At 38.3% G+C, this 12,829-nt stretch overlaps 1 protein-coding gene across 1 annotated transcript; it reads right to left on the bottom strand.

The window, feature by feature from the left end:
• Window positions 1-8,590: 8,590 nt before the first annotated feature.
• Window positions 8,591-9,948, bottom strand: LOC116161564 (processed variable antigen-like). The gene is made up of 3 exons (XM_031474953.1): window positions 9,852-9,948; window positions 9,042-9,316; window positions 8,591-8,959 (listed from the first exon to the last, which is right to left on the bottom strand). The coding sequence occupies exons 1-3, from the start codon at window positions 9,946-9,948 to the stop codon at window positions 8,591-8,593; spliced, it is 741 nt and encodes a 246-aa protein (XP_031330813.1).
• Window positions 9,949-12,829: the final 2,881 nt, after the last annotated feature.

Raw genomic sequence — 12,829 nt, 5'->3', positions numbered from 1 at the left:
TTCTATGTTTAAGTTTCTGTAGTGCAGGTTCCAGATGTCAGTCAACAAATTCCAGTTTTCCGGTGGCAGTTACCCATCTCAGATTTAATTTTCCAGCTATCATATTCCGGTTTAGAGTTTCCAGAGTTCGTTGTCTGGATGCCAGAGCTTGGTATCCGATTTCCAGATATTACGTTTGAGGTTCCAGGCTCCAGTTTCCAGTTTTAGGTACTAGATTCCAGTTTCTAAATTCCGGTTGTAAGTTTTCAGATTCAAATGTTTAAATTCCAGTTTCCAGATTCAAGTTTCCAGATTTTTGAGTTTCCAGAATCCAAATCCCACTTTACATACTCAAGTTTCCAGGTACCAGTCACCGATCCAGTTTCCTAGATTCCGCTTCCCAGATTGCAATTTCCGTATTCTACTTTCCAGAGTATAGTTTTCAGATTCAAGTTTCCAAATTCCGGATTCTAGATTCTAGTTTCAATATTCCAGTTTTTGAGATTTTAGTTTCCGGATTTCCAAGTATTTGCTCTAGTTTCTATAAGATTTAGTTTTTCAGATTTATTGTGCACGTTTCCAGATTTAGGATTCAGGTTCCAGATTTCACAGATTCCTGTTCCGATATTCCAGATTCCAGTGTCCTGGGCTTCAGTTTCCAGAGTCCCTAGTTTCCAGATTCTAGCCCTCAAAAATTCAGTTGCCAGATTCCAGGTCCTAGATTAGAGTATCACAAATCTAGATCCTACTTTCACATTCAATGGTTCGCAATGTCGACCCACACATTCCAGATTTCTCTATGTTTAGTTTTCTATTGCAGTTTTCCGGATTCATTTTCCAATTCTGCGATTCGTAGTTTTCGAATTCAAGTTTTCCAGATTTCTAGTTCCAAGATTTTAGTTTTCAAATTAATTTGCACGTTTCCAATTCCAGTTTCTAGATTCCAAGTTCGCAGATTCCAGTTTCTAGATTCCAGTGTCCAGATTCCAGTTTCCGGATTCCAGTATTCAGATTCCAGTTTCAAGATTTTAGTTTTCAGATTCTAATCTCCAAATTCCAGATGCCAGATTCCAGTTCCCAGATTAGAGTATACAGAATCAAAATCCCACCTTCCACATTCAAGGTTCCAGAAGTCAACCCACACGTTCCAGATTTCTATGTTTCAGTTTTCATATTGTAGTTTCCGGATTTCATTTTCCAGATTCTGGATCGTAGTTTTCGAATTCAAGTTTCCAGATTTCTAGTTTCCAGATTTCAGTTCCTGGCTTCCAGATTCGAGCATACAGTTTCGAGATTCTGTTTCCAGTTTACAGATTCCAGTTTTCAGATTTCAGATTCCAGTTCCGATATTCCATTTTCCAGATCCCAGGTGTGTTTTGATTCCAGTTTCCAGAGTCTAGTTTTCAAATTCTAGTTTCCAGAATCTAAATCCCACCTTCCTCATTCAATATTCCAGATGTCAACCCACACATTCCAGATTTGTATGATTCAGTTTTCAAAATGCGGTTTCCGGATTTCATTTTCCAGATTCTGGAGCGTAGTCTTCGAATTCCAAGTTTTCAGATTTCTAGTCCCAAGCTTTTAGTTTTCAAATTTAATTTTGCACCTTCCAGATTCCAGTTTCTAGATTCCAGTGTTCAAATTCCAGTTTTCTGATTCTAGTTCCCATATTCCATTTTCCAGATTCCAGTGTCCTGATTCCAGTTTCCAGAGTCTAGTTTTCAGATTCTAGTTCCCAGATTCTAGTTCCCATATTCCATTTTCCAGATTCCAGTGTCTTGATTCCAGTGTCCAGTCTAGTTTTTAGATTCTAGTTTCAAGATTTTAGTTTTCAGATTCTAGTTCCCAGATTCTAGTTCCCATATTCCATTTTCCAGAGTCTAGTATCCTGATTCCAGTTTCCAGAGTCTAGTCTTCAAATTCCAGTTTCAAGATTTTAGTTTTCAGATCCTAGTTTCCAGCTTCCAGTTGCCAGATTCCAGTTCCCAGATTAGAGTATACAGACTCTAAATCCCACTTTCCACATTCAAGGTTCCAGATGTCAACCCACCCATTCCAGATTTCTATGTTTGAGTTTTCACATTGCAGTTTCCGGATTTCATTTTCCAGATTCTGGATCGTAGTTTTCGAATTCAAGTTTCCATATTTCTAGTCCCAAGATTTTAGTTTTCAAATTTCATTTTGCATGTTCCAGATTCCAGTTTTCGGATTCCAATTTCCAGATTCTAGTTCCCATATTCCATTTTTCCAGATTCCAGTATCCTGATTCCAGTTTCCGAAGTCTACTCTTCAGATTCCAGTTTCAAGATTTTAGATTTCAGATTCTAGTCTCCAAATTCCAGTTGCCAGATTCCAGTTCCCAGGTTAGAGTATATAGAATCTAAATCCCACCTTCCACATTCAAGGTTCCAGAAGTCAACCTACACATTCCAGATTTCTGTGTTTCAGTTTTCATATTGCAGTTTCCGGATTTCATTTTCCAGATTCGTAGTTTTCGAATTAAATTTTTCCAGATGTCAGTCGACAAATTTCAGTTTTCCAGGTGCTAGATCTCCATTTCAGTATTCCAGTTTTCATATCCCAGAGCCCAGTTTCAATATTTTCGATTACATTTTTCAAATTACAATTCATTTTCATATCACAGGTTCCGGAATCTACTTTTTTAGATTTAAGCTTCTAGATTCGATTAAAGGTGGTGAAGAACCTACTGCTAGAAATGGAGGCGTGTACTTTCGAAGAATTTCCTAATTATTAAACTGCTAATTATTGCAAGAAGTTGATTCTTATGTTATCGATTATGTTGTATTTATTTATAACATATTTTGCAAATAAATTAAATTGAAATTGAAATTTGATTCTACTTTCCAATTCCAAATTCTAGTTTCCGGAGAATGGTGTCCAGAATGCAATTTTCAGAATCCTCTTTCGGTGGTTTACAAATGGCAATTTCAATATCCTATAGTCTCCAGATTCCATTTTCCAGAGTTCAGTGATCTGAGTCGGGTATCGAGTTTTCAGGTTTCAATTCCCAAATTCCAGTTTTGAAATTCCGTTTCCGGATTCCATTATCAAAATCCCACATTTCACATTCAAGTTTCCAGATATAAGTTCACAGTATTCTATGATTCATATTCCAGGATGTAGTCTCCAGATTGCATTTTTCAGATTCTCAGAGATCGTGGTTTTCAACAAATCCAAAGATTCCAGTTTCCTAGGTACCGATGCCCGATTTCAGTTTTCAGATTTCCATTTGCAAGTTCCAGACTGCGGTTTCCAGGTTAGAGATTCTTGTTTTTAGATTGATTCCAATTTTGTTACTCCAGTTTTTAGATTCCTGTTTTCCAGATGTCAGTCCCACTTTCCTAGACCCCGGCTCCCAAATTCCAGTTTCCGGGTTCTAGCTTCCACATTTTAGTTTCCCAATTAAATATTCCAGTTTCTAATTTCTACACTCCAGCTCCTAGATTCCGGTTTCCTCCAGTTTCCAGATTCGAGTTTATAGATTCCAAATTCCAGGTTCCAAATTCCAGATTCCAAATTCCAGATTCCAAATTCTAGTTTTTAGATTCTAGTTTTCGGACTTCCGTTTCGGTTCTAGCTTCCAGTTCCCAGAGCTTCGCTTCCAGATTTCGACATTCCAAATCCAGTTTCCAATGGCCATATTCTAATTTCCGGGGTTTCAGTTCATAGATTTCAGTAAGTTCTCAGGTTCCAGTTCCCAGATTCCATTTTACAGATTACTGTTTCCAGTTTCTAGATTCCAGTTTCCCGATCCCATTTTCAAAGTTCCAGTTTCCGGATTCCAAGGCGACCACGATTCTGACTTCACTTCCGGAATTCACTGCTCAGGGTCCGGTTTTTAGAGCGCAGGAGCGCAGGAAACGTATATAAAAAATGAAAGAATGAATATAATAACAACCCGGCGTCGGGACGTGACGACCCCATCGCCCATCACCTTCTTGTGATGCAATCAGTCACGAAGTGCTTTCCAGTTTTAAGTTTCTAGAGCTTGTACCTAATTGTTTTGATTGAATTTCGGTTCTCATTTTATTATGTAGTTTCCAGGATTCCGCCTGGCACCTTTAACTTTGCCTGTAACCAGAAAAAAAATTGAATCCTTCAAGAGCTTCGGATCGCCTAATCATTTCGAAATTATTTAAGGGTAGAGACCTGAAATTTCCCGGTTCGAAAGTAATCCTTTTCACAACTAAACCTCATACAATCCAAATTACGTTGTTGATCTATAATTTCCAGCGAGCTTTCAGTGAATTAAGGACAATGCGACTCTCAAATTACGTATCCTAGTTTATTCACTGGCCATGCTCGATAAAAGTGCTGTTATTATCGTACCCAAAACCATAAGAAAAGACACGCAAATGTAGACAATAATACGTTTGCGGTTTAACGGTAGTAGCTTCGCTGCCTGGACGCTCGATATCACCTCTTTTCCGTCTTATAAATATTATAATATCTGGCGGGGTAATGATAGACTAGGGTTCGTGAAGAAAAAAAAACGACCCACATGTTAATTTCGTATTTAGTAGCTGGAAAGGGAATCAGTCGAAATAATTTAAGAGAATAATAAACATTTGCTGTACTGCAGGTGCACTGTAGACTACAGTCAAAATCAAAATTCACGTTTTCAGATTTTTCGGCAATGGATAACTTTTGTGGTATTAAAATGTCCTTTGAGTCTTTAGTTGCTTTTGAGCCTTCAGCTAATGAATCTCTTGTCCCAAATTCTATCCCGATCCTTTAGTCCTAATTCCTGAATTTTGTTTTGAGGCTTCAATCTTAATTCCTGATCTTTAGTTCTAAATCGTGACACTGAGTTATGAATCCTAGGATCCGAATCTCTCGGATCGTAAGTCGCGAATCCTAGATCTTTAATATTTAATTCTGTATTGTGAGCCTTGTACATTGAAGCTGTGTTTTCAACACCCCGAGCCCTGAATCATATTTCCCTTTTCCTGAATTCTGGATCCTGAACCCTAAATCATTAATCTTCAATACTAAATCCATTTTAACCTTGGGTCGTGGATTCTTAATCATTCACTTTAAGTCTCTGGAACGTTTACCATATTGTGCCTTGAGATCCAACTCATGAATCTTGAATATTGAGTTGCGTGTTCTAAATCCTGTATCCCCTTGAGTCCATATACCTGAACTCAGGAATCTCTGGTCCCTAAACTTAGACCTTCGAATTTCTATCCCGAGCCTTGGGTTTTTAGTCCTAATTCCGGAATTGTTTTGAGGTTTCGATTTTAATTCCTGATCTGAATCTCTGTTTTCAATACCTTGAGCCCTGAATCATATTTCCCGTATCCTGAATTCTGGATCCTGAATCCTAAATCATTAATCTTTAATCCTAAATCATTTTCCAACTAATGTATTCTTTTGAATCTTGGTCCTCAGACTTTCCATCCCGAGGACACAGAATTTGTAGCCTTTACGTCACTTACTTAGGGATGTAGAACTAGGGTGCTCCGTTCTGTGTCTTAGATACTCATTGCTGAAATTGAATTTTAAACCTTCAATTCAACATTGACCTATGGAAAATGATCCTTGAAGCGGAACTAACGTATAGCAAATAATTAATGTTGCATCTATTTCGATTCTTAAACCTTCAGTTTTGATTCTTTATTTGAAACCAAAATTTTTATAACGCGTTTTTCATCTTTCACTCTGAATCCTGAATCTTACATCTTGAATCCCGAATTCTAAATTTGGATTCCTGATTTTTTTGTCCTGGCACCTGAATCATTAGGAAAAGGAATGTCGAATCTGTGTTTTGATGGGCGTATACCATACCCCGCAGACCCCCTCCGGCGCTACATTTTTCATCAAAACGTACAGATCTTAAGACTCTCGTGATAGCTTTCTATAAATGACCGTTGAATCTTGTTTTCCTGACGAAGACTCCATACCCCACAGACTCCTGGTGTTACGTTGGTAGATACCTTTCCAAAAATTATACTGTCAGTGATATAAGCACTATATTTTTTGGGGAGAAATATAGATCCGGAGGATCTGGGGAGCATGGAGTACCCCCAGCAAAGTAAAATTCCAAGAAGATATTTGAAAAATTATATTAAGAGGCTAGGGCAGCATTCCTCAAGGAGCAACGTGAGGGTATGGACTACCCCTCAGGAAAAAAGATGCATTAAATACTCCCTTCCCCATATACGTAGTATACAATCTCTTTTCTTGAGGGGTAGCTCATACCCTCAGGTTCCTCTTTGAAGAATTTCCTAGTCGCTTTTTATATAATTTTCCAGAAATCGTCGTCGAATTTTACTTTGCTCGGGGGTTTTCCATACCCTCAGATCCCCCGGTTTTGAATTCTTTCGGAACACGGATCATAGTGCCCATCACGAAAGTTCTTAGAGCTTTACGTTTCGGGGGAAAATGTAGTACCGGAGGGTCTGGAGGGTATGGAATACCCCCCAGAATTCAATGATCCAAAGATACTTATGTAGGGAAGGAAATATTAAATGGATCTTTTTTCATTAGGGGCATTCCATACCGCCAGGTTCCTCTTTGGGGAGTGGTTTTAACTCCAGTCGGTTTTAAAGGACCTTTCAATTTTGCGTTTCTCACAAAGAATTTAAAATCGAGGGGTCTGTGGGGTATGGAATTCCCCCAGCAAAGTAGAATTCCACGACGATTTCTGGAAAATTGTATTAAAAGCGACTAGGGTTAAAACCACTCCTCAAAGAAGAACCTGAAGGTATGGAATACTCCTCAAGAAAAAAGATCCATTCAATATTTCCTTTCTATAGAAGGATCATATTGAGGATTGAGTTCTGGGGGGTAATCCAGGCCCCCCGGTGCTACATTTTCCCCCGAAACGTAAAATCGAAATTACACATTGATATTCAAGGTGTGGGATTCAGGCGTCCCAAGACTCAAGGGGATTCAGGGACCTGGAACCCTGAGATTCTTGGCATTATTGAGATTTTTGAAACTCATGAGATTTTTTAATTCGTTGAGATTCATAAGATTCTTGAATTTTTGAAGGATTTTTTAATCTCTCGAGGTGCTTCATATTAAGGAGGTATTGGGATTCGTGAGATTCTTGAAATTGTTTAGATTCTAGGAATTTTTAGTTTTAAGATTCCGGACTCGATTTTGAAAACTTTTAAGATTTTTAAAATTCTCAAGATTTTGAAATTGTGAATGAGATTCTTGAAATTCGTGAGCTCTTTGAAATCTTTTAGATTATTAGGAGTTTTGACGTCCTACTTCAAACTGTTGTGGTTCTAAAGAAAGAGTTATTTGAACTCTTGAGAGTTGTACAGTATTCAAGATCCTTGAAATGCTAAAGATTAATGTGATTATTGGGTCGATTGACTGAAGACCTTGGAGATCCTTAAAATCCTTGAAGCCCTTGAAGGTATCAGAGAGGTATATGAGATCTCTAATCATAGAACCTAAAGAATTTAAAGAACCTAAAGATTCTAAAAATTTCCAAGGTTCTTTAAATCCATGAGGTTTTTGCGATGCCTGAAATATAAGAGATTTTTAGATTCTTTAGGTTCTTTAAATTCTTTAAGTTCTGTGATTTTTTAGATTCTTTAAATTTAGATTCTTTAGATTCTTTAGATTCTTTAGATTCTTTAGATTCTTTAGATTCTTTAGATTCTTTAGATTCTTTAGATTCTTTAGATTCTTTAGATTTCTTTAGATTCTTTAGATTCTTTAGATTCTTTAGATTCTTTAGATTCTTTAGATTCTTTAGATTCTTTAGATTCTTTAGATTCTTTAGATTCTTTAGATTCTTTAGATTCTTTAGATTCTTTAGATTCTTTAGATTCTTTAGATTCTTTAGATTCTTTAGATTCTTTAGATTCTTTAGATTCTTTAGATTCTTTAGATTCTTTAGATTCTTTAGATTCTTTAGATTCTTTAGATTCTTTAGATTCTTTAGATTCTTTAGATTCTTTAGATTCTTTAGATTCTTTAGATTCTTTAGATTCTTTAGATTCTTTAGATTCTTTAGATTCTTTAGATTCTTTAGATTCTTTAGATTCTTTAGATTCTTTAGATTCTTTAGATTCTTTAGATTCTTTAGATTCTTTAGATTCTTTAGATTCTTTAGATTCTTTAGATTCTTTAGATTCTTTAGATTCTTTAGATTCTTTAGATTCTTTAGATTCTTTAGATTCTTTAGATTCTTTAGATTCTTTAGATTCTTTAGATTCTTTAGATTCTTTAGATTCTTTAGATTCTTTAGATTCCTTTAGATTCTTTAGATTCTTTAGATTCTTTAGATTCTTTAGATTCTTTAGATTCTTTAGATTCTTTAGATTCTTTAGATTCTTTAGATTCTTTAGATTCTTTAGATTCTTTAGATTCTTTAGATTCTTTAGATTCTTTATATTCTTTATATTCTTTATATTCTTTATATTCTTTATATTCTTTATATTCTTTATATTCTTTATATTCTTTATATTCTTTATATTCTTCAGATTCTTCAGGTTCTCCAGATTCTTCAGTTTCCTCAGATTCTTCGAATTCTCCAGAATCTTCACATTCTCCAGGTTCTTTAGTTTCCTCAGATTCTTCGAATTCTCCAGAATCTTCACATTCCTCAGATTCTTCAGTTTTCTCAGATACCCTCAGATGCTTCGTATTCTTCAGAATCTCCAGATTCTTCAGATTCCTCAGATTCTTCGAATTCTCCAGAATCTTCACATTCTCCAGATTCTCCAGTTTCCTCAGATTCCTCAGATTCTTCGAATTCTCCAGAATCTTCACATTCCCCAGATTCTTCAGTTTTCTCAGATACCTCAGATTCTTCGAATTTTCCAGAATCTTCACATTCCCTAGATTCTTCAGTTTTCTCAGATACCTCAGATTCTTCGAATTCTCCAGAATCTCCAGATTCTTCAGATTCCTCAGATTCTTCGAATTCTCCAGAATCTCCACATTCTCCAGATTCTTCAGATTTTTCAGATTCCTCAGATTCCCCAGTGTCCTAGATTCTTCGAATTCTGCAAAATATCCACATCTCCAGATTCTTTAGATTCTTCAGATTTTTTAAATTCTTCAGATTGTACAGTTTCCTCAGATTCTTCAGATTTTCCAGATTCTCCACATTCTCCAGATTCTTTAGATTCTTCAGATTGTCCAGATTCTTCAGTTTCCTCAGATTCTTCGTATTGTCCAGAATCTCCAGACTCTCCAGATTCTTCAGATTCTTCAGTTTCCTCAGATTCTTCGAATTCTCCAGAATCTCCAGAATCTCCACATTCTCCAGATTCTTTAGATTCTTCAGATTGTACAGTTTCATCAGATTCCTCAGATTCTTCAGATTCCCCAGACTCCTCAGATTCTACAAATTCTTCAGATTCGCCAGATTCTTCAGATCCTGATTCTCGAATAATTTTGATTCTTTATTAATAGTTAAATTTAAACGGTACTTAATCTTTGGCACTCTTCTAGTCCAGATTATTACAAATTTTACGTAACCTGGACCTTGAACTTTGAACATTGAATCATTCTGAAGGGTATCTCAGGATATATTGGTATATGAAACGCAGTATTCAGGATTAAAGTTTCAGGATTCAGAACTTGAACTTCAGGACTTGCAACTGAGACTGAATGGGATTCGGGGATAAATACTAAATCAGAAATCGTGTTGGGCATTGAATCACCGTTAATGCATGGAACAAACAGACAGACGCGCAGAAAGCGTTGCATTGACACAAATGTTGTTCTTATTTTGTCGCGCGAAAGGGTTTTTCGTCAATTTCAATGAACTAACCTAAATTTTGCCCCTTCCACTCACCCTTTGCAAAATTACGTGCGAATTTCATTTGAAGTGTAAAAGAAAGTAGAATGGACGAAGAGAAGGAGTTTTTGCGAACGTGCGGCGCTTCGTAGCGGCGTCGGGAGTTGACGCGACGCTAGGCGCCTGTTTGTGACGCCCCCTCCCCTATTCTCTCCGGCGCCGCGATAGCACATTCATATATCTTGCACGAGCACTACGTTTCGCCAAAGATGCGGGCGACTCGCCCGACGCTATTTTCACGTGTTAATTGGACCGCCGTTTCACTGCGTCGCCACGCCGCCAATCTACGCGTCGTGTCGATGACGAGCGTCGAAATGGCGTCGCGCCCTTCGTCCGATTTTCCGCGAAAACATCCCTCGCGTAGCGTTCCGCTGCAGCTGGCAGTAGTACTATACGACCGTCACCAAATGATTTTCCCTTATTTGTTCAAGAGCTGTGTGGGACACTTTGATATATACCACACCAACTTACAGAAGAAGAATTCAACAAGAATAAGAAAAAGAAAAATGCCCTACACTCTTTAACTTTTATGTTTCACAAAGGCGTTATTTCTCTTTTTATATTTTCGAAAACTAGATTTTCTTTTCCAGGCCCATTTCTCCCCCCGCCTTTTGTTTAAATTAGGTCGACTCATTTTTAATAGTAATAATAGACGAGCTGCTCCCGTTCTTGAAAAGGAAAAAAAAAGGCTGACCGACGACGATCAAGTACACGTCACTTATTTTATTTATCCCACTAATATTTTTATAAATCGTTTTTTGTTCGCTTTGTAATGGATAAAGGAGCCGCCGTCGCGTTCCGACAGAGTAGGAGGTCTCTATACTATCGCATAAATCATTCCACGTTTTCCCAGTCTTGTTACTCGTATGTTGTAGGTACTACTTGGCTTTTTATTTATTTCTTCCTCCTTTTTTTTTCTTCGTCAAACAACAACCGCGTTTCATTCACAAGTCCTTTACAATGCAATTTTTCGGAACGCCTTTGTTTGAAACGCTTTATTCTTATCTGGTGCTTAATTACGGCGATTTTTTTTCTGTTTCAGACGATGAATTGTCGATATCGACAAAGAGTTGCCGGTTTACCCGACTAATTGTGTGGGAGTACGCACTCGCAGCACTTCGAAGTTGGTTCTTTAGAGCCGGATTTGAAAGTGATAGAGTACAATGTTGCCATTCTTTACGGGGCTCCTTCCACATTGCTGTAATGTATAGGTATAGACACTACTACGTCGCCAACAGTGGCGGATTATGCATGAAGGGAGCTTGAGGAGAACGTGAGAAGGATTTGATATGAACTTAAAGAGAGTCGGAGAGCAATTAAATGGGAAATTGAAGATTGAACGCGATCGGAAACAATTGGATTCAAGATTGAGGGATGCTGAAAAAGAAATTGAGAGAAGATTAGGGGTAATATGAAGGAACTTGAGGTGAGGATAATCCCTTACCTACAATCGCCATTATCACAATGAGACCTTCCGTATAAATAAAGACTTCCAGTATATATGCTAGGAGTATCACACCCCTCAGACCCCCCGGTGACACGTTCGATGAGGTCTTACCGAAAAGTGCAATGATAGTGGTTAGGCAGACGGTTTTATGGGAGGATGCAACTCTGGGGGTATGGAATACCCCCCTGTAAAGGGAAAATTCAATGATCTTTCCTCTGCAATCATCATTATCGCCATGAGACCATTCTTATACTCATTTAGATGTGCTCTTCGAATACTTGGGGGGTATTCCATACCCCCCAAACCCCCCGGTGACACGTTCGATGTGGTCTTACCGAAAAGTGCAATGATAGGGGTTAGGCATACGATTTTGTGGGAGAATGTAACTCTAGAGGTATGGAATACCCCCCAGTAAAGGGAAAATTCAATTATCCTTCCTCTGCAATCATCATTATCGCCATGAGACCATTCTTATACTCATCTAGATGTACTCTTCGTATACTGGGTGGTATTCCATACCCCCCCAGACCCCCCGGCGACACGTTCGATGTGGTATTATCGAAAAGTGCAATGACAGGGGTTAGGCAGACGGTTTTATGGGAGGATGCACCTCTGGGGGTATGGAATACCCCCCTGTAAAGGGAAAATTCAATGATCTTTCCTCTGCAATCATCATTATCGCCATGAGACCATTTTTATACTCATTTAGATTTACTCTTCGTATACTGGGGGGTATTCCATACCCCCCAGACCCCCCGGCGACACATTCGATGTGGTATTACCGAAAAGTGCAATGATAGTGGTGAGGCAGACGGTTTTATGGGAGGATGCACCTCTGGGGGTATGGAATACCCCCCTGTAAAGGGAAAATTCAATGATCTTTCCTCTGCAATCATCATTATCGCCATGAGACCATTTTTATACTCATTTAGATTTACTCTTCGTATACTGGGGGGTATTCCATACCCCCCAGACCCCCCGGCGACACATTCGATGTGGTATTACCGAAAAGTGCAATGATAGTGGTGAGGCAGACGGTTTTATGGGAGGATGCAACTCTGGGGGTATGGAATACCCCCAGACCCCCCGGTGACACGTGTGATGTCGTATTACCGAAAAGTGCAATGATAGTGGTTAGGCAGACGGTTTTATGGGAGAATGTAACTCTAGGGGTATGGAATACTCCCCAGTAAAGGGAAAATTCAAGGATCCTTCCTTTGCAATCATCATTATCGCCATGAAACCATTCTTAGACTTATATAGATTTACTTTTCGAATACTTGGGGGGTATTCCATACCCCCCAAACCCCCCGGTGACACGTTCGATCTGGTCTTACCGAAAAGTGCAATGATAGGAGTTAGGCAGCCGATTTTGTGGGAGGATGTAACTCTAGAGGTATGGAATACCTCCCAGTAAAGAGAAAATTCAAGGATCCTTCTTCTGCAATCATCATTATCGCCATGAGACCATTCTTATACTCATTTAGATTTACTCTTCGTACACTGGGGGGTATTCCATACCCCCAGGCCCCCCGGTGACACGTTCAATGTGGTCGTAGCGAAAAGTGTAATGATAGGAATTAGGCAGTCGATTTTGTGAGGGGATG

Source organism: Photinus pyralis, unplaced genomic scaffold, assembly GCF_008802855.1.
Source record: "Photinus pyralis isolate 1611_PpyrPB1 unplaced genomic scaffold, Ppyr1.3 Ppyr1.4_LG10, whole genome shotgun sequence".
Lineage (NCBI taxonomy): Eukaryota > Metazoa > Arthropoda > Insecta > Coleoptera > Lampyridae > Photinus > Photinus pyralis.
Note: the sequence above shows the minus strand (reverse complement) of the source record. Positions and strands in the feature narration are given on the sequence as shown.

Bases quoted from the DNA above. Each gene is read 5' to 3' on its own strand.
- LOC116161564 (XM_031474953.1), bottom strand. From the start codon at position 9,948: ATGTGCTATCGCGGCGCCGGAGAGAATAGGGGAGGGGGCGTCACAAAC. The intron at 9,317-9,851 runs GTTCGCAAAAAC...AAGAATTTGTAG, and splicing joins GCCGCTACGAAGCGCCGCAC to AATCTGAGGAGTCTGGGGAA. The intron at 8,960-9,041 runs GTACAATCTGAA...CGAAGAATCTAG, and splicing joins CTGAAGAATCTGAGGAAACT to GACACTGGGGAATCTGAGGA.